Source organism: Lathyrus oleraceus, chromosome 4 (assembly GCF_024323335.1).
Source record: "Lathyrus oleraceus cultivar Zhongwan6 chromosome 4, CAAS_Psat_ZW6_1.0, whole genome shotgun sequence".
Classification (NCBI taxonomy): domain Eukaryota; kingdom Viridiplantae; phylum Streptophyta; class Magnoliopsida; order Fabales; family Fabaceae; genus Lathyrus; species Lathyrus oleraceus.
The window spans coordinates 401,255,755-401,282,368 of NC_066582.1; the positions used below are offsets into that span (position 1 = coordinate 401,255,755).

General features: G+C 36.6%; 2 protein-coding genes and 1 long non-coding RNA gene across 3 annotated transcripts; 1 reads left to right on the forward strand and 2 right to left on the reverse strand.

Moving 5' to 3' along the window:
* Nucleotides 1–1,250: 1,250 nt before the first annotated feature.
* LOC127135594 (uncharacterized) lies at nt 1,251–2,790 on the forward strand. Its single transcript, XR_007808614.1, has 2 exons — nt 1,251–1,618; nt 2,262–2,790. It is a non-coding gene; the product is annotated as an uncharacterized LOC127135594 (long non-coding RNA).
* Nucleotides 2,791–10,211: 7,421 nt separating this feature from the next.
* On the reverse strand, nt 10,212–13,665 carry LOC127075669 (protein LNK3). The gene is made up of 7 exons (XM_051017118.1): nt 13,458–13,665; nt 12,413–12,805; nt 11,752–11,840; nt 11,560–11,636; nt 10,972–11,082; nt 10,748–10,866; nt 10,212–10,632 (listed from the first exon to the last, which is right to left on the reverse strand). The coding sequence occupies exons 2-7, from the start codon at nt 12,793–12,795 to the stop codon at nt 10,536–10,538; spliced, it is 876 nt and encodes a 291-aa protein (XP_050873075.1). The 5' UTR covers nt 12,796–12,805; nt 13,458–13,665; the 3' UTR covers nt 10,212–10,535.
* A 1,513-nt stretch (nt 13,666–15,178) lies between these two features.
* LOC127075670 (altered inheritance of mitochondria protein 3-like) lies at nt 15,179–16,490 on the reverse strand. Its single transcript, XM_051017119.1, has 2 exons — nt 16,404–16,490; nt 15,179–16,319 (listed from the first exon to the last, which is right to left on the reverse strand). The coding sequence occupies exons 1-2, from the start codon at nt 16,476–16,478 to the stop codon at nt 15,246–15,248; spliced, it is 1,149 nt and encodes a 382-aa protein (XP_050873076.1). The 5' UTR covers nt 16,479–16,490; the 3' UTR covers nt 15,179–15,245.
* Nucleotides 16,491–26,614: the final 10,124 nt, after the last annotated feature.

A 26,614-nucleotide genomic window follows, 5' to 3' on the forward strand; every position in this document is an offset into this window, starting at 1 on the left:
GATGAGCGCTGAGTCATTCGTCCCATACCCAAAGATATCTAGAATGGGGGTAGGAATCCTCTAGTCTCATTCCTTCTCTACTACTTAAGGCTCGTGCCGTGCAATTTGCATCACAATCGATGAGTGTTGAAGTTGAATTTCCTTGCAGCTTCCCATGATGAAGGGTTGTCTTTTGAATGATGAAAAGGCTTGTCAATCAACTTGAATTAAGTTGTGCTAAAGCCTATGAATAGAGGCGAATACAATGAGCATTGGGTCATTCGTCCCATACCCAAAGATATTTAGAATGGGGGTAGGAATTCTCCAGTCTCATTCCTTCTCTATTACTTAAGACTCATGGCACACAACTTGGCTCATGATTAACAAGTGTTGAGTTTGACCTTTGTAGTGCTTGAATAGTAGTCATATCCTGTACTGATTTGAATAGCTTGAACTCTTGATCTTGATCTTTGAATCTTGATTGAACTTGGAGATCCGATATCTAGCAACTTGATCACAAGGACTTGCTTTATCAAGTGATCAAGGGTCTTTTGATCACTTGACTAAGCTTGGGAAATTGAGCACACTTAAAGGATTTAGTCAATCAAAGCGTACTTTGATCAACTTAATCGATGGGGAGAAATTAGTTGAAAGTGAATATAACTACCTAAAGGGTTAATGTTTATTTGGAATTATTTTCTCAAAGCATAAACTATGGGAATATGCAAAAATTAGACTATTTCTAACATAGGGGCAAAACAGTCATTTGACAATTTTATGGACATTGAATTAAAATTCTAATTATCACTTCTAATGAGAAAAAACAATTAACTCCTAAAATAGTATAAGATATTGAAAAAATTAATATCATTTAGTTAACCTAATATCCCTAAAATCAGTTATCTAAATTCTAAGATTGTTAACAGACTAACCTAATTTTAATCAACCTAATCTATTATTTAATCGACATTACTATCAAATTCTAATCTCTAAGGATCCTAATCAACTTCCAATCCAATTTTACTACCTAATTAAAATCCTAAAAACTAATTAACTAACATGTTAATCTAAAGACTAATATTTCTAATCAATTCTAAATTTTTAATAAAATCCTAAAACTTACCCTAAATCCCTAATTAATCCTTATTCAAATATAAAAAGGGGTTATTTCTAAACAAATAGAAACTTGACAGAAACCCAAGCCCAAAAGAACGGGCCTCAGGGTAAGAGTGGGAGCGAGGAGAACGGGTCCACACGGATGGCGGCCCAAACCTGGTCCAAACATGACCTTGTGCATACAATTTTCACCTCTTCATGTCGAGCTGCAACAGAGGAAACGAAGAAATGCCTACAACGTGTCATTATGTTCTTTACATCAGCGTATCTTCATCGTCATCGTTCGTGTTTGATTCTCTGGTTCCAGCAAGAAGACACAACTGAATTCACCGCAACGTGTGCATTCTTCAATTTCCAGGTTCATTCATCACCGCGGTTTGGAGATTCAATGGCGTTTCAAGATTCGAAGCTAGCATCGTCAAACTTGTAACTCAGTTTGTTCTGCTATCGGATGAGAAAATAGAAGAAAACCACGATGAAAACGAATCAAAGACTCACCGGATTGAGGCTCGAATGTTGACTGGTACCAATCTTCTTCTTCTTCCTTGGCTTTAATCCCTTCTTTTTCTTCTGTTCGATGCGTGTTGCGCTTCTTCTTCCTTCTTGCACCTTGGATTCTTCGTGAGTGAGAGGATTGAATTGAATGTGAGATTCTGAAAATTAATGTGAGCTTAAGAATTGACATTGAAAAACTTCTGAGCTTTTTTGTGATTTGTGTGTCGAGTGAAATCGGAGTTCTGATGTGAAGTCCATTGCAAAAAATATAGTTTCTATTCTAGTTCAACGTGACGGGCGTCACCCTAATGACGCCTTGGTCGTCATCGTTGTGGAGGCGCTGACGGGCATCAGTTGCCTGACGCCATGGTCCCCAGGCATGTTTGGTTGGGACGGTCATCACATGTGAGTTGTGTGAGATAATATGGAAGGTGACGAGCATCACCTTTGTGACGGGTAACCCGTCACGCTGCCAAAATGGGTGTAATTCGCTCATTGGCTTGGAATTGACTTGTCATTTCAATTTTTGTCGTATTATGTGTTTAGGCTACTGTCAGCCACTGTTTTGAGGTGAATGATGTTGTTATTATTTTGTTATGGATTTAATCCACTTGGTTTGTATGTAAAATGATGTTGTTTTTTATTATGGTGCATACATGGTGATCATTTAGTGATATTGCATGTTATGGTGAATCATGCATCATGGGGTACAGACTTCGGTCCAGTTTTGGTGTACATTGGTCCTATGGTGGGGATTCAGGAGTGAGTAGCTGGTTCCAGATGGAAATCGGTGAAGCATTACCTGTGGTGATGGTAGCGGTTTTGTGTGTTTTGGTCATAAGATGGGGATTCAAGAGCGAGATGAACATGTGTTGTCCATGATAGTAAGACATGCATTATTGATATTATGAGAATACGCTCATAATATCAATAATGCATGTGGTACCATCATGGACAACACATGTCCATCTCGCTCCTGAATCCCCATCCTAGGACCAAAGCACCTTTGGGGGTACAGACGAGCAGGTAAATGAGTAGTTGCTTAGAAGTTGAAGGATAACGTTGAAGTTGTTCTTCTTTCTTTTCCGTTTTATGTAATATTTTAGATTCTGTTGCTCTGATTTATAACACTGGGCGAAGGAACGTTTGTTTTGCTATTGGTTTTGATGTTGTTTATGTTGAAGGCATTTGCAGTAACTATGTTGACGTTATTAAACATTTTTTATAGTTGAATTATTTCAATTATTTAAATTCTACTGCAATGCTATATATATATATATATATATATATATATATATATATATATATATATAATATATATATATATATATATATATATATATATATATATATATATATATATATATATATATATATATATATATATATATATATAATCAATTTAATATTTTAAACTCTTTTAAATTTATTTTCTTTAAATTTCATTAAAAAAATAATTTTACAAAGAAATTAGGAATTTGTTTTTCAAAATAAAAAAAATATTGCAGAAATTTGGTTTTTTTTTTTAAAAAAAATATTATTTTTTTATGAATAAAATATATCTTTTTTTCAGAATATGTTTTATTTTTATTTTCGGAATAATTTTTATATTTTTAGTACAAATATAATTATTTATAAACCAAATATTGATTTTTTTTGATATTTTTTATTTTTTTCGAAATAGTTTTTTTGTCCAGAATTCTTTTTATTTTTTGATAAATTTAAATTTTCAATTTTTCAAAATAAAAATAATAATTTTCAAAAAAATTAATATTTATTTTCAAAAAATTATTTTATTAGATTTTCGGAATATAAATTATTTTTTATTTTCATATTTTTGTTTTTCAAAATAAAAGTTTTTTATTTTCGGAATAAAAAATTTTATTTTCAAGTTTTTTATTTATTTTCAGAATATTAATTTTTCAGATTTTTTTTATCTTTTAGAATATTTTTTATTTTTCAGATTTTAATAATTTTTTCTAAAATAATAATTGTTTTTTGTGTTTTTTAGTTTTCAAATTTTTTTTTAAAGATTCATAAAATTTGTTTTAAGTATTTAAATTTTAAAAATTGATTTTAATTTAAAGTGAATAAAATTTAAATTTTATTAGATAATTTTGATTAAAATCAAAACTCATTTAGAATCGGTTTTAAACCGATTCATAATCGATTATGAATTTCAAACTGATTTTTGTGACAAGTGGTTTGATTTATAAACCATAACCATAAAAATGGGTTGGTTCACTTTAAATTGTTATTCATGCACACCCCTAAATTTAATACATGATTTGAATAACATGTGTTGCAGAGAAGATATTTGTTGTGTTGAGTGATACCCTATGTGTGTATTTGTTTCTTTTTTCCATAGTTTTTCGCGTTTTGGGATTTAGGGTGTTACATCAGTTTCCACTTTCTTTGGCAGTCCATCCATTACATATGAATCACCCATTTTAAAACATATAATGCACTACTACGGATAATACATTTCACTATAGTTGAGAAATAGATATAACCATGGTTGATGGTCTATGGTAAAATTATGTGTGGTTGTAAGTGGACTCCTTACAACTACGGTGTATTGGTTGTGATAAAAACACAGTAGCGCGTAACATGCCACTACGGTTGTATAAAACAATTGTAGTAAAAAGAATTGTGTTGAGTGACACCCTATGTGTGTAGTTGTCTCTTTTTTCATAGTTTTCCGTATTTTGGGATTTAGGGTGTTACATCAGTTCCCACTTTCTTTGGCAGTCCATCCATTACATATGAATCACCCATTTTAGAACATAGAATGCACTACTACGGATAACACATTTCACTATAGTTGAGAAATAGATATAACCACGGTTGATGGTCCATGGTAGAATAATGTGTGGTTGTAAGTGGACTCCTTACAACTATAGTCTATTGGTTGTGATAAAAACACAGTAGCGTGTAACATATCACTACGGTTGTATAACACAACTGTAGTAAAAGGTTGAGGTCAGGGGTTTGATACCCAACACATGAATTTTTGCAAATTTCAACATTTTTCACCACGATTATAGAATCCAATCGTAGTGAAAGAATTAGCGCACAACATTCCACCACGCTCATTGATTTCAATCGCGGTGATTTGCTTACATGAGTTTATTATAACTTATGTAGAATGTTTATTTCACCAACTGATCACTAAGCATATAATTTTTCCAGTTGATTTAGAAATCAATAATATGAAAAATTAAGTTATATTAAAAAACAACTTACACTTATAATTGTTTTTCGAGCTTTCTGCAGTCCATTATCCGCATTTTGCTCTTTAACAGTTATAATTATTTTCAACGCTTCTCGTTCTTCAGTTACCCTTTCTTTCACCTCTAGTTCATCTTGTAAAATATTATTTACTTTGCAGACAAAATTAGAGGTGACTGAAGGGGTACTTGAAGAACTAGAAGCATTGAAACACATTATAATTGTCAAAGAGAAAAACGCGGATAATGGGCTCTAGAAACCTGTAAAACAGTGATAAGTGTAAATGTTTCCTAATATAACTTAATATCTCTATTAGAATTTTCTAATTCATTCTGAAATGTTATATATTCGGTAAGGGGTTGGAAAAACCCTCAAAACAAATACGACATAATAAATTCATCTTCTAGGACATGTTGAGTGGACAACATGATAGCTTGAATGTCCAAGTAATAACATTATCAATATCATAAATAATAATATATAATTTTTATCAACAACAACATACCTTAAACAACAAACAACTTTTATTAACAAAAATAAAATTATCAACAAAAAGAATTTTGGGTTAAATATGTTTGTTGTCCTCCTAAATATCTCAAATTTTATTTTCAGTCCTTCAAAATATTTTATTCAAATAATGGTCCTCCTAAAAAATTTCATCGACATCTTTGATATCTCCTACAACTGAGCGACGAGCTTTACAACTTAGTGACAAAATTAGCATCAGTTTTAACGATATTTTATTATTTAGAGGTTGAATTAGCGACAATTTTAACGACGGTTTTAGTATTATGGACAAAAATGTGAATGCAGGATTTTAGGAGGAACATTCTTTAAAGGAAATATTTTGAGGAACTAAAAATGAAATTTAAAATATTTAAGAAGACCATAAACATATTTAACCCTAGAACTTTTTTCAATAATATACCTTAAATAATATACAACTTGTATCAATAAAAACAAAATTATCAACAATAACATACCTTAATAAATATATAACTTTTATAAAAAAAAAAACTAAGTTATTAATAAACTCTAGTGAGAGATTCTCATATTTTATAATTTTAATTTTTGTTGTCTACGTGAAAAAAAGAGTGTTTAAATAGAGATAATTTATCTTAAAAAAGAATACAAAAATCATAATTGTATAAGTGATAATTGTATGTGTCAAATTTTTGATAATTTTTTTTTTATAGTAAGGGAAAGAAAAAAAACGACAATCTTAAAAGTAAATGCAAGTCGTGTTTGAGACGACTCTGGATAAAGTCATAGCCCGATTCATCGTGACTTTTCCATTTAGTCTCACAATTTTTATTAAACAAAGTAACAAAAAGCTTTGAACTTGAATTAGCTTTAAAATTTTAAATCTTTGCGACAACTGAAAATGGCACATAAAGATCGTGAAAGCATTTCAATTCCTTTGAAACTTCCAATGTATCAGGAGTCAAAATTAAGGAATTTCACAAGGTAAAAAGAAGTCAACTATTGAAAATATAAGGAATTTCACAAGGTAAAAAGAAGTCAACTATTGAAAATATTAAAAAGAAAAAGTTTAAATGTATATATTAAATCTTAATAAATATATTATTTTTTATATTCTAAAATTATAAAAATTTACGTTAATATTCACGCGTGAAAAAAGAACAAGATATAATAGGATAAATATATTAGAAGGTACGAGTCTAATCTGCTTCGAAATAAAAATAGATAAAATAGATATCTTGGATGACACATTTTTTCATCAAATATAAAGAGGATTTCTTAATATACCCTTAATACTTCTTAGTCACCACGCAAAGTTATTTAAATATCTCTAGTTTACGAATATGCATTTTCGGACGCACAAATTTCTGAATAAATATTGAAATATTCTGGAGATGCATCTCTGGAATAATTTAAAACATTCAAGACATCTCAGTCAGAAGTCATTTACATTTGAATTTTATTAGAGATGCATCTCCGTGCATATTTCGGAGATACATCTCCATAACGTCTCAGAACTTAATCTTTCATGTTATATTTTGTTTATTTCTATTCAAATGAAGATTTAAATCATACCATACGATCAAAAAACATAAATATACGTACATAATTCTAGATGGTTAAAAAATACCATACATAAATAAAATACCAATAAATGTCAAAATGTCATACAATCGAGACCACTAAAAAAGCAAAACCGTCAAAATAAAATGCAGACCATAGTATTACTAATATATACTAAGACAATGTTGTGTATATCTGACTATCTCTCATCTACCTCCTCTGCCTCCTCTGTCAGCTCTGCCTCCTCGGCCATCAATCTCACCCGTCCCACGGTGTTATCTCCGGTACATCAATGCCCCTCGTGCCTTCGTCATGATGGCATCTAGAACTTGGCTCACATCAGACCCATAATGGAAGATACCTCTGTCGATGTTTGCCCGCGCCAATATTCACTATGAAACGGCACTTATACAAGACATTCTCAGCATGATCTAGAGGTGCATGCTCCTCCTCTGGTATCTTCTAATGAGCTGGTCTCGGCGGGTCTTTTGGAGTAGCCTGCACAATGTACGGATTTGACACCCTGAAGAACTATTTGATGTACCCTTTGACGTAGCTCCAATCGCTCTCGGCTATGGTAGCTCATGCCTTCTCCAATACCAGATGACTCTCATAATCATCAAACATGTCCTCTATCTGGATATGTGTTAAGGTAGGAGGACAGCGACAACAGGGTTCTGGAAATGGTCTAAGTGTAGCCAAACTGCCGCATGACGCGCTTGGGCAGATAAGGAGCAATGAGACGTGATCCGGATGCCAACCATCCAGAGTATAACAATATCTCGTCAAATGGTCGCGTCTCACGGTGATAAACATAATTGTTGAAGTGCATGTCCTCCGCAACCAAACGGTCAAGATATACTCTATAAGACTCGGTCGTCTAGTTCCCTCTGAGCGGGATAAAAGCAATAGCACGCGATATATCCTCAGTGTAATTAGGTACACTCACCCACTTAGAGATGTGTGGAAATTGTTGGAGGATCCAACCTTCAAATGAAAAGTTTGGAACACACGAATCATCGGTAATGGTTTTGCAAAGATGAAATGAAAATGACAGAGAAACATTCAAAAACCAATAATTATTATTGTCAGTAGTGTGGCGCTGCCTGTTTCGTCTTCCACATACAATCCTCTCTCGGCTTCAAATACAGGTAGACCAAACAAGCCTCCCCTAGTTGTACTCATGGATCCGCTCGAAATCCACGAAGTAACGTAGGTAGACGAATCTTGTATAGGTGGCACTCTTGTCCATAAAAATCATAGTGCCAACCAAATAAAGCGGGTATGCTCTAATGAATGCGATTTGTGGAGCGCCATATTCTCATCATCACCATCATCCAATTGTGCACTCAAGAGCACATCCTCATATACCTTCTTCAAGTATACAAATGTAACATGAGCACCCCTAGTCTTATCCAACCCATTCGTCGCCTCCCCTGGATCAGTCCTTAGACACTCTACCATCATATCGAGTGCCTCATCTTTGATCATTCTCCCATGATCTAGGAATCTCCCCATGATCAGAAGATATAGAAAACAGGAGACATCATCGAATGCGATAGACATTTCACCATGCGGGAGATGAAACGACGAGGTCTCCGAGTGCCATCTCTCCACAAATTCATTAAGCATCATGTGGTTGACCGTAATATAACCGGTCATGCACAAGTTCTTCAGGCCAGACAAGGATAAAACTGACTGAAACCATTCCTTATTATGTTGAGGCAATGCATAAATCTTCCTCCCGTGGTTAAGAAACTTCTATAGATCACGCTTCTGAAATTTGTCAAAAATAATAAATGTCAAAAATTAAAATTAACGTAAAAATAAATAAAGAATCCAACTAATGCTACCTCTCCGTCCCATATATGTATGGCAAAATGGTCTGGATACAGAGGCAGTAAGGACAAATCAATTGGACCACCTCCAAAAGCCTCTATCTCAGCATCCGCAACAACCTCACCATTCAGAGGTGGTAGTGTATCAGCAACACCATCAGTAGGAGGTGAGACAGGAGGTGGGATTGGATCAGTAGTATCATCGGTAGGAGGTGGCACTGGTGAAATCTGACGCCTGCGTGAGGATGGGGGAGTGATGCGTCAGATGGTGAATATCGTCTCCTACGGGAAGAAGATGATGAAATGGTATGAGGAGAAACATGGGCCCCAAAAGTAGGCGGCTCTGCTCGACCAGAGGGACCAAGAGCCTCTAGAACTTGCTGACTTTTCTCCTACCGAACGGATGCGTGTTGAGCAACCATACCATACCTCAATCTATCATGCTTATTGGTCATTATGCATGTAAGTTAGATTAAGCCAGACCATTAGTGCAAACAAACAATACCAATAAGAAAAAAAATGAGAAATTTTCAGAGATGCATCTCCGATTACTGAAAAACTAAACCACTGAAAAATTCTGGAGACGCATCTCCGGTTATTCCGGTTATTGGGAAACTAAACTATTGAAAAAATTCGGAGATGCATCTCCAGAATTTTCTGCAACTCAAAAGTCGCGTCAATGGCGTAATGTACCACATGCAAGCTCAAAAAAAATATTTTGATGATCAATTTCAACCAACAAACAACTAATACACTATGGTTAAACTATCTCAAATGTGAGTTTTACTCATTTCTAACTCTAATGATTGATTTTTACTCATTTACACCAAAACTCAAACATTTATCGGAAACTCGAAAAACTTACAAAAAATTGATGTTTTTGATGTTCTTGAACAAGGTTTTAAATAATGGTCGCGGTCATGTTGTGATCGCGAAAATCAAATGTGAATTAACCGTAATTTACTTTTTTTATATAAAAATGATAAATATAAAAGCATCCACAACGATTTCATAAAAAAAACTTTTGTTTTAAAATATTAATTTTTAAAATTGTAAATCCATATTTTAAAATTTGGATATATTTTGGATATTAAAGGAATTTTTGAATATATTACTCTTTTCATCTTTTATTATAAATAAATTTAAATTTTTTAATTCGTATCTAGTTTATATATAGTCATAATGTATTATATTTTAATGAACTTAAAAAAGTCAATTTTCTTTGTGATAGAGAATCAAGTTAGTGATTTTTAAATGGTGTCTCGATTTATAAAATCTGGACATATTACTTGAGTCCAGATGGATATCATTACTATCCGGACTAGACAAAGGGAGTAAAATTTTGGAAATTTATTAGGATTTGAGAGAGAGAATAAAGGTGTAATTAGCAATCCTTCAAAAAGTAGGCCGAATATTCGACCGGACCGGACCGGGCCGGCCCATGTGAGATAGTCCATAGATCTTGGTCTACTTTTAACCCTAAAAAAGTTATGACCTTTACTCAAGTTTGCAAACAGCTGGTTGATAAATTCACTCATTTACAATAAGACAAAGTATCAAGGTCCTCATTAGTGGATCACTAATAGCTAGTTAATAAAAAAAATTCATTCATAAACACACTAAGCAAAACAACACCTAAGAATCCTAAATCACTTACATTACAGCCAAAATTTTGCTGGGTAGAAACAGCTATTCCTTCAACAAAAGTTCCATAGTACTTATAATTTCTGGTGCAAACTGATATATTTACAGGGAATTGCTTTTTGCTTATTCATTCATATAGCTTTTTCAGCTCGGAATTGCATTGCCTTAGCAAACTCCAGCATATGATCAGCATTCGCAGTATGCGGTTCCATTGAACATGAGATTTGCGACCGCTCTGTCAACACTGTTGGTTTCTGATTCCATCGGTTGCTTGTCGTCGGACCTAAACACAAAGGTAGCATTTCAAGTTAGTGCGTGTTTCATCATTTACTCGACGTATGACAGAGCGCGAATCCAAACATGAACTAAAAGTATGCGGCAAATCTAAGTTATTGTACCTCAGGGCTTCTTGCATGCTAATATCGCCATCCAGATCGTCTACGGCGTGCTGTTGTTTTGTGTCTCTGGCGAGGCGGTAAAGTGCGTCTCGGAAGCTAATTCGAGTCTTGTCGTTGAACTAGTTAAGAGAAAAAGGGAAAACATGGATTAGTAACATAATTAATTGCACTTAACTCAGATTCCAAGGATTACTCGTAACTCAATTCTCAGTCATGTCACATACCTGTGAAATTATTGCCTCGAGATTCTGAAGTGTTGATTCCTCAATAGATGAGTGTGTATGCATTGATTCATCTCCATTGAATTGCTCAGAATGATCCAAGATTTGGAGTGTCTGTGGCAGAAAAGATAAATAACTTAATAGATATTACATTACACTATAAAGCTTGATAGCAAAACCACTTGCATTTTTGTAACCGAATAGATCATGGTTTTAAGTTGCGGTCATTGCAGTTGCTACGACGCGCATTGCGGTGTGTATTTTGATTGAGAAGAGTTTGAAATACATCAGTTAAAAAATTTCAGAAGAAAAATGAGTTTTGACGAAAATACTTAAAGAAACTTGGGCGAAGTTGTCTGATGCGGTTCCTAACGTGGAATGACGCGTGATTTAAAATCACACCGCAATTGCGGTCAGATGCGGTTGCAGAGACTACCACATCAGTAATATTGCGGCCACAGTTGCGGTTGCAGAGACTACCACATCAGGAATATTGCGGCCGCAGTTACGGTTGCAAACCACAATTTAAAACCATGGGATAGATACTATTGGAAAGAATGGTTGCATCTACGAGACAAGAGGAAAGCATACCTCTATATTCAAGCAATCATCGGAATTCGAGTTGTATGAAAGAAACTCAGAAGCTGCCATATCTCTCTGCAATCCACCTGATGGAAATAAAAGAATGCATGTGTATTAAGCAATTTTGTACTTCAACACCATAGAAAATTTTCAGGCTACTTATACGCAATAAAATTTAAAAAGTTCGAAAAGTGTTATTACCGGGTGAATTGCTGCATTGGTTTTCAGGATAAAAGTAAAAGGACTTGTTTAGGTTTTCAGCGCATGGAAAATCTTCGAGTATCGAATCCCTGCATTATATGAAACAAGTAAAGGATGTAAGATAAGATACACAGTTATGCGAATTGTATAAATTTCATGCCTATAGTAGCCAGTGAGCATTGAATGTCTCCGTTAAATTACAATTTTCGATGCATCGACATTCAAAATATAGGACTGTTTTCATGCTAGAATCATCATTAAATATGTTTTTGGTCCTTGTAAAAACATACCACTTTTTTGTTTCCGTTTCTAAGAAAAATCTGAAAACATGGACTAAAAAAAGCAAAAACCGAAAACAAAAAAGCTGTATATTTGCAAGGATCAAAATCGATTTTGTTAAAAAAATTTGAACTTTAAAGAAAATAGGAGCCCTTACCCTGCAATAACAGGTTCATGCTTATAGGTTTCTGATGAGAACCATTATGTTTTGTCTCCAATGATAATGATAAATATGTTGAAATTCGGAATGCAAAAAACACGAGAGCATTCAATTTCGCACTGGACTTTGCTAAAATGCAAAGCATACTCATGATGCTACATGATTATTTATCCTACAGGCATAAAACCAAGCATATTAATCCCAGAAGTTACGCTTGTGTACAAGAAAATGTCATCGGTCTGTTCGAAACTTGATGAAAGTTCTTGAAGCTGGTAATTCGTCTGACGACGATGATGATGTGAAACCGATGATTGTTGAAACGATTGATCAGTCAGTCCTTCACATACACTTGAGCTGCTAGATTGAGCTTTATCGTAGGAAGACGATTCGAACTTGACTCGGTTACTGAAACTTTCGCCATCGAAGTTGAATTCTGCGTCTGTTGTATTCGAATCCATGCTCATGAAATTCTTAGGCGAATTGTAACCTTCCGGTGCGTTAATTCCCCATTTAGACCAATTTTCCGGTGAAGGATGCGTAGCCAATAGATCTTGATCGCCCGGTACAACAAAATCGTTCGTTCCACATCCGTAATACCAATCCATAGCGAATAGTCTGTAAATGTTTGAAAGATAACAAGATTAACATCTAGAAAACAAAATTAATAATTTACAATATGCAGAACTTTCTGATTCATAACCTAAAAGCTTCATGATTAACACGAAAAGTAAATTTTCAAATATCCTATTTTCTTTTGAAAACTTGTTTTTATTAAAGCTTCTTGCTACCGACTAATCCAAGGAGACAAATTCCACAATCCACCTGCTGTGGACCATTTAAAGCCAAAGCAAAACTCTCTATGAACTTGACCCAACAAAGGAATACTTCGCAGTTAGCAGGATTCAAACCTGTGACCTTGATTTACAAAACTCCATTAAACCAAGCATACTAAAACTACTTTCCATATAACTTTCTCAATCAAACACTAAAGAAAAAAAAATCACTTGTTACCCTTTTTTACCCTTATCAAAATAATCAAAACCCATTTCATTAAACCTTTAGAATCTTCAAAACCCAAAAAAAAACCCAGAAAAAAAAAATCAAAACTTTGTCAAAATACAAAACACCCCATATGATTTCCATCAAACCTATAGATATTGATATGAAAAAAACAACATAGAATCATTCCTCACACTTACACACATGAATACTACTCAAAACATAACAACATACGAGAAAAAAACATAAGAAACAAAAAAAAACATACCTGTCTGAAAACTGATTGATGATGAAAACAAACCACAGCAAGAAATCAACAGAGAGCTTGTTGAAAGGATCCAAGAGTTTTAGAGGCGGCTACAGGTTATTGTTGTAGTTGAAAATAAAATATTGAAATATAATTGAAAACTGTAAGAAGAGTTAAGAAACAAGAGACACTTGTAAGAAAAAGAAAAAGATGCTTATAGCGAGTTTGTGGCTGAGAATGTTTTGGTACGAAGATTTGTGGCTTAAAAGAAATCCATCAAAATCTGAAAATGGATTGGTCCACGTGGCGTTGTGGGTCCCACTTGAGATCGATTTCGTGGTGTAGATTGTAGATCCCATTTATGGAAAGACTTTAATGTTATGCTTTGGAAATCACGTTCGAGATGTTGTTAAGCATGTGTACCCTACTATTTTGTTTCATGCGGCAGTGGTTGATTGTGGATAATATTTGGGAAAATTTGGTATAGGGTAGCTTTTTTTTTAATTTGCTATTTTAAGGTACTAAAGAGTGTTTTTGAAGCATCCTTAATATTTTCCATTATTAAATCATGTTTTTAAAATAAATTTAAAGTTAGTGCGTGACTCTTATCACATTAATTTTTAAGTAATTTTTAAGGGATTTTTTACCAATATATCCCACTTTTTCAAATAAATTCCCAAAATAATCCAGTTTTCAAAAAATTTCCCAATATACCCCACTTTAAGAGGGAGGCGCCAATTGGATTGGCGCCCCCTCTTAAAAATTGCAAGGAGGCGCCAATTGGATTGGCTAGGGCACCTGCCCTAGCCAATCCAATTGGCGCCTATGTGTAATTTTTAAGAGGGGGCGCCAATCCAATTGGCGCCTCCCTTAAAAAAGCCTCAAATGAAAAAACTTCCAACATGAAAGTTGTAGATCTTTTCAAGACAATGAATTTGGATATAAATTTTGCATCATTTGGATTTTTTATGAGAAAGTTATGGGCAGTTGAAGTTGGACTTCTGAGTTTTTTAACTGTTATCTGAGTCATAATGTTTTGTATTATTGCATGTGTTTCTTTTAGGAATATGAATTTTTGTCCAACATAACATTTGAAGTAGACATCTTAAATTTTCCATTGCACTTGGTCCCACCTCAAAATAATTAAAAATGACTGAGTTAGGTCCCTGCGAACTTGACCCAAAATTAGGGTTTCTGTCAAAACAAGTGTATGTGAATTTTGCCAAAAGGGACCAACTTCAAGCCCTTTAGTTTGAATGATAAAAGCCTCAAATGACAAAACCTTCAACATAAAAGTTGTAGATCTTTTCAAGATAATGAATTTGGACTAAAGTTTTGCATCGTTTGCAATTTTTATGAGAAAGGTATGGGCACCTGAACTTGGACTCTTTGACATTTTATTTGTTATCTGACCTATAATGTTTTGTATTATTGCATATGTTTGTGTTAGAGTTATGAATTTTTGTCCAACATAACAAGTGAAGTAGACATCTTAAATTTTCCATTGCACTTGGTCCCACCTCAAAATAATTAAAAATGAGTGAGTTATGTCCCTGCGAACTTGACCCAAAATTAGGGTTTCTGTCAAAACAAGTGTATGTGAATTTTGCCAAAAGGGACCAACTTCAAGCCCTTCAACATAACAATAACAAGTCCTTGAATTAGGGTTTCTGACCTATAAATTTTTGTATTATGATATGTGTTTATTTTAGAATTATGAAAGAAACCTAATGTTTGGAGTTTACACAAAGATAAATTAGACATAATACGAATTGATATTAATAAAATTTGGATTTTACACAATGAATCCTAATGGTGATGACCGGGATCACCTAACCGACCTCCGGTCCCACATCCCCTAGCTACCCTAACCCTTGGCCCTAACCCACGTTGACGATTCTGCACCGGTGGTTGTTCATCTGATGGTCCAGGAGCGTCATTACCTCCTACAGGAGAAGATCCGTTGAGGTATTCAGCCAACTCAGCATAGTCTTCAGTATTCAATGATGGTGTACCGGCGTAGCTGAGCTCATGACCCATGCCAGAGAAGTTGGGGTGTGGTTGACCCATGGATGGGCGACCAGGACGGTTGAAGGGGGACATGGGTGACAATGATGGGTCTAGGAAAGGTTGGAAAGGTTGTTGGGGTGTTTGGAAGAGATATGGTTGTGGGATGTTTTGGTATTGTGATGTTTGGGGTTCTTGGCTACGGTAGGTGATGGGGCGGTTAGTGTTTTGGGTAAGGCGACTTTGGTAGGGTGATGGTGTGGGTGCGAAGCGATGTTCGGTCGAAGGTTGATGGTCCATTTGTTGGTGGTGGTATGGGGGATGTTCTTGGTTTTGGGGTTGGGTGAATGACATGTTTTGGTTGTATGTTTGTGTGTTTGTGGAACGGAAAGTTTGTCGGATAGGTGGTTGTGAGTAACCGGGCTGAGAATGTTGTTGGGGGTTAGATGTTGAGCCTTCTTGTGTGTAACTTGTCTGGCGTGGGTCGTAGAGGTACATATCATCGGCGATGAATTGAAATCCAATTGATCTATACCAAGCCATATAAGTACGACTTGGTTTTACCTCATTTGGCATGACTGCGTCAGTTAAGACATGGTCATGACGGTGCTTCCACTTGCGACACTCTGATCTTGCGAAGGTTTGCCAAGGGTTGTAGTTCCATTGGTCGTTCACTTTACGCATATGCCATTCTCCTAGGCTAGCTGGGGGATCTGGGATGTTCTGGACCATACCAAACTGCAGCTTCACACGATCGGTGTTGTGCAGCTCCACTGTTGTGAACCGTATTATCGGTGTGCATGTTGTCCATACAGCTGCGTCTTCAGGGTTGATCTGATGCTCATGATCCATATTAAGGTATGGACGCCAAATGAACTGAAATGTTAAAGACAATAGGATTTAAATGAATGTAGAAAAAGTCAACATAATATGAAGAAATAATGTAATTATTTTGCTTACGTCTGCCGGTCGAAGGTGATCCAACAGGTTGCGATATTGAGTAATACAGTGTCTCGGACATCTTTTGTAATTCATACCGCGTGCCGACCATTTACACCAAAAAGTTAAAATAAATTAGTTATGGGTAATAAACTGTAAGGAAGGAAGTAAAGATATAGCAATTTAAACAACTTACTTTTTTGCATATGGAAAAGTGAAGGGGTTGTTATTGACCGGTGCTAGAGACGGTAGTATTGACCATCCCCATGCTTGTAGCAAAACAACACATCCAGAAAATGTAGAAGTATCTTTGTGGGAGTTTTTGCACAAAGAACTATAGAGATAGGCTAGACATGCGGATCCCCAACTATAACTACCTATTCTATTTATATGTCTAAGTAAAGGTAAGTACATAATATGCATGCTAGAACCACTACCTTCGGGAAATAAAAAGGATCCTATTAACAACATAATGTAACACCTAGTTTTGATGATTCGAGCATCTTCGGTAGAATGCTCATCTAAATAAAAACTATTATAATATGACTTTAAGCGTGAAAGTAGTATACCTTGTCCCCTAGCATTATCATCTAACAAATCAGTGTTTAAAAGCTCCATGCAAATTGAATTTGGAAAGTTGGTCTTACCATTAACAGCTTTGCCTTCAATTCGTAGTCCTAAAAGCATGTAGACGTCTTCTAACGTCACGGTACACTCACCGGTTGGAAACCAAAATGTGTGTGTCTCTGGGCTCCATCTTTCGCATAAGGCTAGAATGAACTTGTTATCTATAGACCAAGACATAATTTTGCTAAGGTGACCAAAACCGGCGAGTTCAACATAAGGTTGAATCATCGGGTCCATTGGGACAAATTCGTGGACTCGAGTGCGAAACCTTGAGACATCCTATAATAGAAATAATGTAACACTTGACTAAGTCGGTATTTCAAAATAAAATGGGGTTGTGGAGATGAAACATAAAAAAGAAGTATAAGAAAAAACTTACGTATGTCGCGATGTTTGCAACTGTTCCTCTGTGTGCTTCGCCCATTGTGAGTAAAGACATATTGTTGGGGAGTTGGTGTAGATGAAAATGGAAGATTTTGTTGAAGATGAAATTGTAAAAGAAGTAATGTAGATGAAGTAGTGAGAAATGTAGATGAGATAGTGAGAATGTTGGTGTGGAAGAATTGTTGAAGGAGTGGATCAATTTATAGGCAAATGGAGGACTGCATGGAAAATTGTGTTTGCATGGTGTCTCCACCTCATTTGGCGACCATGTACAACATTAAGGAGGTGGCGCCATTCAAATTGGCGACACCATAGGGTACATGCATGCAAGGCTAGTTCTGAATGCTTGGTTTCGAGGACTGACTACATGGGGGCGCCATTCAAATTGGCGACCATGTACAAGCCTTAAAGGTAGGCGCCAAACCAATTGGCGCCACCTTCTGCATGTCTGACACGTGGCATTGTTGTCTCCTGCATGCTGAACAAAACACTTATGGATGGCTTGCATGATTGACACTTCATCTCTGACCATCTTAGGTGTCCGACACGTGTCTGTCTTGTCTCCTGTATGCAGATGACTACCTTCTTGATAGCTTGCCTGGCTGACACATCAACTCACACTGTCTTGCAGGATTGACACATCATCTCAGAGACGTGGCTCTCTAGTATCCTGCATGCTGAATACTCACTTCTGTCTTGCATGACAGACACATCAAGTCTTGACTAGCTAGCATGCTTGACACATCAACTCACACTGTCTTGCATGACAGACACATCAACTCTTGACTAGCTAGCATGCTTGACACATCAGGTCACACTGTCTTGCATGACAGACACCTCATCTCTGAAATTACTTGCATGCTTGACACGGTATCTCAGACTAGCTTTAATGTGAGACACTGATACCATCTATTTAAGTGTCTTACTATCACATTCATCTGCACTTGCAAAATCCTTTTCATCTTCACTCACATTCATCTTCACTCACATTAATACTTATCATCTGCAAAATACTTAGCATCTTCACTCACATTCATCTGCACTTGCAAAATAGTTTTCATCTCCAAAATGTCATCTTCATCATTATACAGTATCAACGTTCACTGCAACGGTGAAACTTTTGAGTCTGAGATTCATGGTTTTTGTTTTAAAAACACTGATACCATTAGAGTCACGATGAAGAGAAATGCAACCTTTTTGCATTTCAAAAAAAGAATACAATCCTTCATAGCATCAGGTAATGTGTCAAAGATGACATATCAGAATCCTATATTTTTTGAGAATGGTCAATGCAAGTTTTTCCCCCTAAAGATACGAGACGATGAAGATGTTGAAAGCATGTTTCTTAGTCATGAACATTCAGGAATGGATTGTATCGAGTTGTACATTACTCTACAGCCATGTATACCGTCTCAACAGTCTCAACTAACAGATCAGGATCCAGCTGGTGGAGATGCTGCAGATGATGCACAATGGTCAGATGAACTCAACCCAGAAGCAGAAGTAGAGGTCGACGTTATTGATGAAGAAGAAGAGGAGACTGAGATACAGGTTGATCACATCCTGAATAACGACGATGAAGATGAGGCTCAACCACCACCAATACCTCCTACTCATGCCTATATTCCTCCTCAACATATGACAAATATGGCTCTTAACGACGATGAAATGTCCGACAGTGTCTTCTATAATCCGTATCCGAGACCAGTAGGCGAATTAAAGGTGGGAGACATGTTTCGTACCAAAGAGGAATGTGTCTTGGCAATCAAAAAATACCACATGAACAACTTTGCTGACTTTACGGTGAAACGCACTGATTCTAGAAGGTATGTTATCGAATGTCGTAACATGCTTTGTAAATTTCGTTTGGCTGCATCTTACAAGAAGAAAAATGACTCTTGGGAGATCGCTTCAATAGACCCACCACACAGTTGCGTCGCAACAACCGTTGAACAAGATCACCGTAAACTGAGCACAACTTTGATATGTCGAGACATTCTGCCATTGGTAAATAAAGACCCATCAGTGAAGGTGAGTATAATTATATCCCATATCCGAACAACATATAATTATACTCCATCTTACAAGAAAGCATGGATTGTGAGGACAAAGGCTGTTGAGCAGGTTTTCGGAAACTGGGAGGACTCATTCAAGGAATTACCACGGTTTTTATGGGCACTAAAAACTTATGTCCCAGGAACTGTGGCAATTCTGGAGACAGTGCCAGCAATGATGCCAGACGGAACCTGTGCTACAGGTAATAGAATATTTCACCGTCTCTTTTGGGCATTTGACCCGTGCATCAGAGGTTTCGCTTTCTGCAAACCTCTCCTACAAATTGATGGCACTTGGTTATACGGAAAATACAAGGGTACGTTGCTCATGGCAGTTGCACAAGACGGTAACAACAATGTATTTCCCATTGCCTTTGCTCTTGTTGAAGGTGAAACGGCTGGTGGATGGGGTTTCTTTCTTCGACATCTCAGAACGCATGTCGCTCCACAAGCCAATCTATGTTTGATTTCTGATAGACATGCTGCCATCGAAAGTGCCTACAACAACCATGACAACGGATGGCATGATCCTCCTTCTACACATGTCTACTGTATCAGACACATTGCACAAAACTTCATGCGTGCTATAAAAGATAAGAATCTTCGCAAGAAGGTGGTGAATGCTGGGTATGCTTTAACTCAACCGTCTTTTCAATATTATCGTGATGAGATTCGTCTGTCTAATGAAGACGCGGGGAGATGGATAAATAACATCCCAGTTGAGCAGTGGACAAGAGCATTTGACGGTGGTCGTCGATGGGGCCACATGACAACAAACATTGTGGAATGCATGAACGGGGTTTTCAAAGGAATTCGAAACCTGCCGATAACCGCCTTGGTAAGATCAACCTATTATAGGTTGGCTTCTATGTTCGCAACCAGAGGTGAAAGATGGAGTGCAGTGTTAATGTCTGGACAAGTATTCAGTGAGTGTTGCATGAAGGTCATGAAAGAGGAGAGCATCAAAGCTACGACACACGCTGTAACAGTGTTTGACCGTCAAAGACAAAATTTCAGCGTCCAGGAAACAATGGGCAACAGCGACGGGAGACCAAACTTAGCCTACGCGGTTAAACTACACAGAAGTTGGTGCGATTGTGGAAAATTTCAGGCCTTCCGCATACCTTGCTCCCATGTCATTGCAGCATGCGCTTATACTCGTCAAGACGCTTACACCCATTTATCTGATGTGTACAAGGCAAACACCATCATGAATATATATAGTCAAAGCTTTTCAGTACTACCAATGGAGGATTACTGGCCTCCATATGAAGGAGATATTGTTTGGCACAATGAAGAGATGCGTAGAAAGAAGAAAGGAAGGCCAAACAACACACGTATCAGAACAGAGATGGATTCCACAGATAAAATGATAAGATTATGTAGTATCTGTCGTCAACCAGGACACAACAAAAATAACTGTCCCAGTCAAAAAGCATCATCTAGATCTTAAGATTTTTGTAACATTTTATCTAGACCTTAAGCTTTTTGTAACATTTTATCTTGATCTTATGCTTTTTGTAACATTGTATTTCTGTAACAATCAATCAATATATATCATTAAGTTCTTGTTACAACGAGTTTCATAACCAACATCAGTACAAAACATCTGAAAACATAAATAATTCTAACTGATTACAACAATCAAATTAATGTCGTCTCGACCAAACATCATTTCCCTAGCATCCTTATCAGTCTTCATTCGCACCCAACCAAAGATACTGTCAAGTCTCTCAATACTTCTGATTTTTTCCCCTTCTGGTATTTTCCCGTCTAACCATCGAACCAGCTCCCTCTTCAGTTGATCTAACGTGGTGATGTTCCAAAACAGCATCAGCAATTGAGGTTTGTCTCTCGCATAAATCACCTTACCGTATCGGCGACGAACACCAAACATGATAGCCAAATGATTATATGATTTGTGGAACAATAGGTCACACAACGCATCTATTTATAAGACAAAAAAGGCATTTTATGAGGGACTCGCCAATTGAGTTGGCGCCTCCTTTTAAAACATACACAGAGGCGCCAATTGGATTGGCTAGGGCACCTACCCTAGCCTAGGGCACCTGCCCTAGCCTAGGGCACCTGCCCTAGCCAATCCAATCGGCGCCTCCATTCAAGTTTTAACAACAGTCGCCATATGAACAACTTTCATGTTCATCAAAAATCCATTTGAAACTTGGAAGCTCATCATTCATTTCAAAACATTATAGATCATTTTGACAGAAACCCTAATTTTAGGTCAACTTCGCAGGGACCTAACTCACTCATTTTTAATTATTTTGAGGTGGGACCAAGTGAATTAGAAAATTTAAGATGTCTACTTCAAATGTTATGTTGGACAAAATTTCATAACTCTAAAAGAAACACATCAAATAATGCAAGACATTATAGGTCAGATTACAGTTGAAACCCTAATTTTAGGTCAACTTCGCAGGAACCTAACCCACTCATTTTTAATTATTTTGAGGTGGGACCAAGTGCATTGGAAAATTTAATATGTCTACTTCAAATGTTATGTTGGACAAAATTTCATAACTCTAAAAGAAACACATGAAATAATGCAAGACATTATAGGTCAGATTACAGTTGAAAAACTCAGAAGTCCAACTTCAACTGCCCATAACTTTCTCATAAAAAATCCAAATGATGCAAAATTTATATCCAAATTCATTGTCTTGAAAAGATCTACAACTTTCATGTTGAAGGTTTTTTCATTTGAGGCTTTTTTAAGGGAGTCGCCAATTGGATTGGCGCCTCCTTGTAATTTTTAAGAGGGGTCGCCAATCCAATTGGCGCCTCCTCCTAAAAGTGGGGTAGATTGGGAAATTTTTTGAAAACTGGGTTATTTTGGGAATTTCTTCGAAAAAGTGGGTTATCTCGGTAAATTTGCCATTTTTAAGGTAGATTGTCTAAAAAATATTAAGAAATATACGTTCATTGGCTTGTATAATACTATTTAAAAGTTTATTATCAAGATTATGGTTAACAGAATGTGTCCTTATTTAAATCAGATAGTTGGATGATTCAATAATAGTCCTTATTTAACAGAATGTGTCCTTATTTAATGGATCATTATATGTGTAAATCTAAAATGAAAAAAGTTGATATGGTGTTCAAAATAAATCAGGAAAAGGCCTATGACCATGTTAATTAGGATTTCTTGGAATTTTATTTGAAGCGAAACAAATTTTCTCCTATTACTATAAAGTTGATCATGCATTGTGTAACTAAATCCTCTATCTCTATTCTTTAGAATGGGAGACGACTACTAAATTTTATTCCAATTAGAGATTATGACAATGTGACCCCCTTTCACCCTATCTCTTTGTTATCTGCATGAAATTCTTGTCGTAGACAATCATCAGGGCAATCGACGAAGGCAATTGAAAACCTGCTAGGTTATCTCGTAATGAACCCCCTCTATCACATTTATCTTTTGTTGATGATGTTCTTCTTTTTGCGAAGGTTACTAATGTAACACCCCGATAAAAATAAGATAATTATTTAAATTAAGTTAATAGTATATTTATTAATTTAATTAAATAATTGGATTATTATTGGAATATTATTGGGATTATTATTATTGGACTATTATTATTATTATTATTATTGGAATAAAAGTTTGAATTAGAAAAGGTCCCATTTGGTAAAAAGAGGTTTTCACGTGAAAACAGAGAAACGACTCAAAAAGTGGAAAAGGGAAAAGGGCAAAGAGCCAGAGAACAAGGGTTGAAGAGAGGAAGAGCCCGAAGCTAAAGGATTGCCGGATTAACTCAGGTAAGGGGGGTTTATCATCGTTTAATGGGTATTATGGGATAACATGTAATGGGTAGTGATAAACCATTGATTTGACTCTAATTGGAATGATGCGTGATGAAATTGTGAACTTTTGGATGAACGAAATTTGGATTATAATTGAAGGAAATTCGTAGGAATTAGATGTAATAATGTTAGAATTTGTGAAATCGAATAGGGTATGATTCGTGTCAGATGATATGAACGAATACTGTGTAAAATTGGATTGTGGGAGGTTGGATCTGAGGAATCTCGTAGCAGAGAAAAACCATAGCAAATCTGGAATTCTGGTTTCTGGTCATACGCGTGTGGCACTAGGCAATACGCGTATGAGATGGTCTGGTACGCGTATGGCACTAGGCAATACGCGTATGGATGAGGAAGATGATGATTTTAACGTAGTTTTGTCTCTGTTGGTACGCGTATGAGGATGTGGTACGCGTAGCATACGCGTTTGAGACAGGTGATACGCGTATGGGATTTGGCTGAGAAATGGGCCATACGCGTATGGGACTAGGCAATACGCGTATGGGCAGGATTGTGATTTTTCTGTGCTGTTGTTGTGCAGTTTTTGGTTGTTCAGCTGAGTAATGTAATTTAGCTGATGTATGATAGAGTATGGATCATTTCCCGTTGTTTTGATCAGTATAGGGATTAGTAGAGTGTGCTAATACTGTGATTGATTATTTGGTATGACATGATATGATTATGTGGTGAATATGTTGATGATGTATGATGATATGCATAATGTTGTGAGTGTATCTATCATGTATGAAATTAGGAATGGACTGTTTATGGCTTAGAGTGTGAGCATATGTCCATTGTGGATGATTGTTGATGTTTGCATGACTAAGTGATTTAGCTTGCATATTGTGGCCTTTATGGTGGTAGCTAATTCCCATGGTGAGGAATTAGTGAGTGAGTATTGTAGATTATTGTTGATGTTTGCATGCTAGGTGATTAGCGTGCATATCATAGCCCTTGGGGTGGTAGCTAATTCCCATGGTGTGGAATTAGTGAGTGAGTCACTAGGTCTCAAATGAGTGGGACTAGTGAGTTTGGTAGCCGTATCTGGATTTGATCGGTGAGGTTGAACTATATGTTCACGAATAGTCGGTACCGCATGCATGGAGTCTCATTGCATAATGTATGTATGTATGGCGTATAATATGAATGGATGTATTCCAATATTATACGTGTGTTTGTGTTTGTGTTGAGTTGATGTTGCCGTTGCTGAATGTATGTTCTGATTAGGGGAAGGAATGTGTTAAATTACTTAGCATTACATGATATTTTATAATGCTTATTATATCGATTGAGGAACTCACCCTTACAACTATGTTTCAGGTAACGAGCAGTGATTGAGTAGAAGCTAGTCCTTGGAGTCTAGTGTAGTTCCTTAGTGGGTCATGCTCTGGTAGATGTAACATCGGGACGGGATGTTTTACTTGTTTTTCATTGATGATTGTTGAACAAGTTTACATGTAATGTGTTACATGTTTTGCATTGTTGTTAGTTTTTATCCGCTGCGTATTATGCAAATGTTTTATTTTGATTAAATAAATGAGCATGACAGGATATTTTGGAAAATGGTGTGAAGTGTCAAGTGTGACACCCTTGAATTGCATATTTACTCTGATTTATGTTTTGTTATTTTAATTAATTGTTGGGGTATTTTAGAAGGGTGTTACATTAGTGGTATCAGAGCATAGTCGGTCGAGTCGAGTCGTAATTATTTTGTTTCCCTGTACGTGATAAGTGTTGTGTAAACCTATCAGTACTTATTGTTTTAGCTTGTTGGGTTTTCAGAATAGAGATGGCTGAAAGAGGTAGAGACGATGCTGCGATTGCTGAGGCTCTGGGTATGCTAGCTGGAGTACTTGGAGGAAATCCGAATGTTGTGGGAATGGGAGCTGCTCGTCAACTGAGTGAGTTCCAGAAGAACAATCCTCCAATGTTCAAGGGAGCATACGATCCAGATGGTGCTCAGAAGTGGTTGAAGGAGATTGAGAGGATCTTCCGAGTGACTGAGTGTGCCGATAACCAGAAGGTCAGGTTCGGTACGCATATGCTGTCAGAGGAAGCAGATGATTGGTGGGTTGCTACCCGCACTGAGTTGGAAGCTGCTGGGAGTGCTGAGATCACTTGGGCGGTGTTCAGAGAGAGATTCCTGAGGAAGTACTTTCCCGAGGATGCCAGAGGAAAGAAAGAGATAGAGTTCTTAGAATTGAAGCAGGGTAACCGGTCTGTTACTGAGTATGCTGCTAAGTTCACAGAGCTGTCGAAGTATTACACTCCCTATAATGAGGCTACTGGGGAATTTTCAAAGTGTGTGAAGTTTGAGAACGGGTTACGTCCCGAGATCAAGCAGGCTATTGGGTACCAGCGGATTAGAGTGTTTTCTGACCTGGTAGACTGTTGCAGGATTTTTGAACAGGATACCAAGGCCAGAGCAGAGAGCTATCAGCAGAGGGTTGATAGGAAAGGCAAGAATCAGAATGATCGTGGGAAACCGTATGCAGCTGGCAAGGGTTTCCAGAGACAGGGTGGGATGAAGAGACCTAGTGGGGGAGACTCCAGTGCCCCTGCTAAGTGTTATAGATGTGGTCAGGCTGGACATCGTATCCATGAGTGTACCAGTAATGAGAAGAAGTGTTTTAAGTGTGGAAAAGGTGGTCACTTGGCTGCAGAGTGTCGGTTGAAGACTGTGACTTGTTTCAACTGTGGAGAAGTGGGTCATATCAGTCCACAGTGTCCTAAGCCGAAGAAAGAGAACCAGTCGGGAGGCAAGGTCTTTGCTTTATCGGGTTCTAAGACTTCTGCAGATGATCGTTTGATCCGAGGTACGTGTTATATTAATGGCTTTCCTCTTGTAGCTATTATTGACACAGGTGCGACTCATTCCTTTATATCTTTGGATTGTGCTGTGAAACTTAAATTAGAGATATCTGAGATGCATGGAAGTATGGTGATTGATACTCCTGCGAAGGGTTCAGTGACTACTACTTCAGTTTGTCTAAATTGTCCTTTGAGTATTTTTGGTAGAGACTTTGGGATGGACCTAGTGTAACACCCTTCTAAAAAACCCCAATTATTCAATTAAAATAATAAACATATAACAATTCAGAGTAATTATGCCCTTCAAGGGTGTCACACATAATATTCACACCATTCAACAATATAACGGTCATGCTCTTTTATTAAATCAAAACAGTTGCATAAAACACAGCGGATGTAAGTTTCATCAATCATGTAAAACATTACATGTAAAATGGTTCTCAACCAACAATAAACATTCGAAACAAGTTAAACAACCCATCCCGATGTTACATCTATCAGAGCACGACCCACTAATGAGACTACACT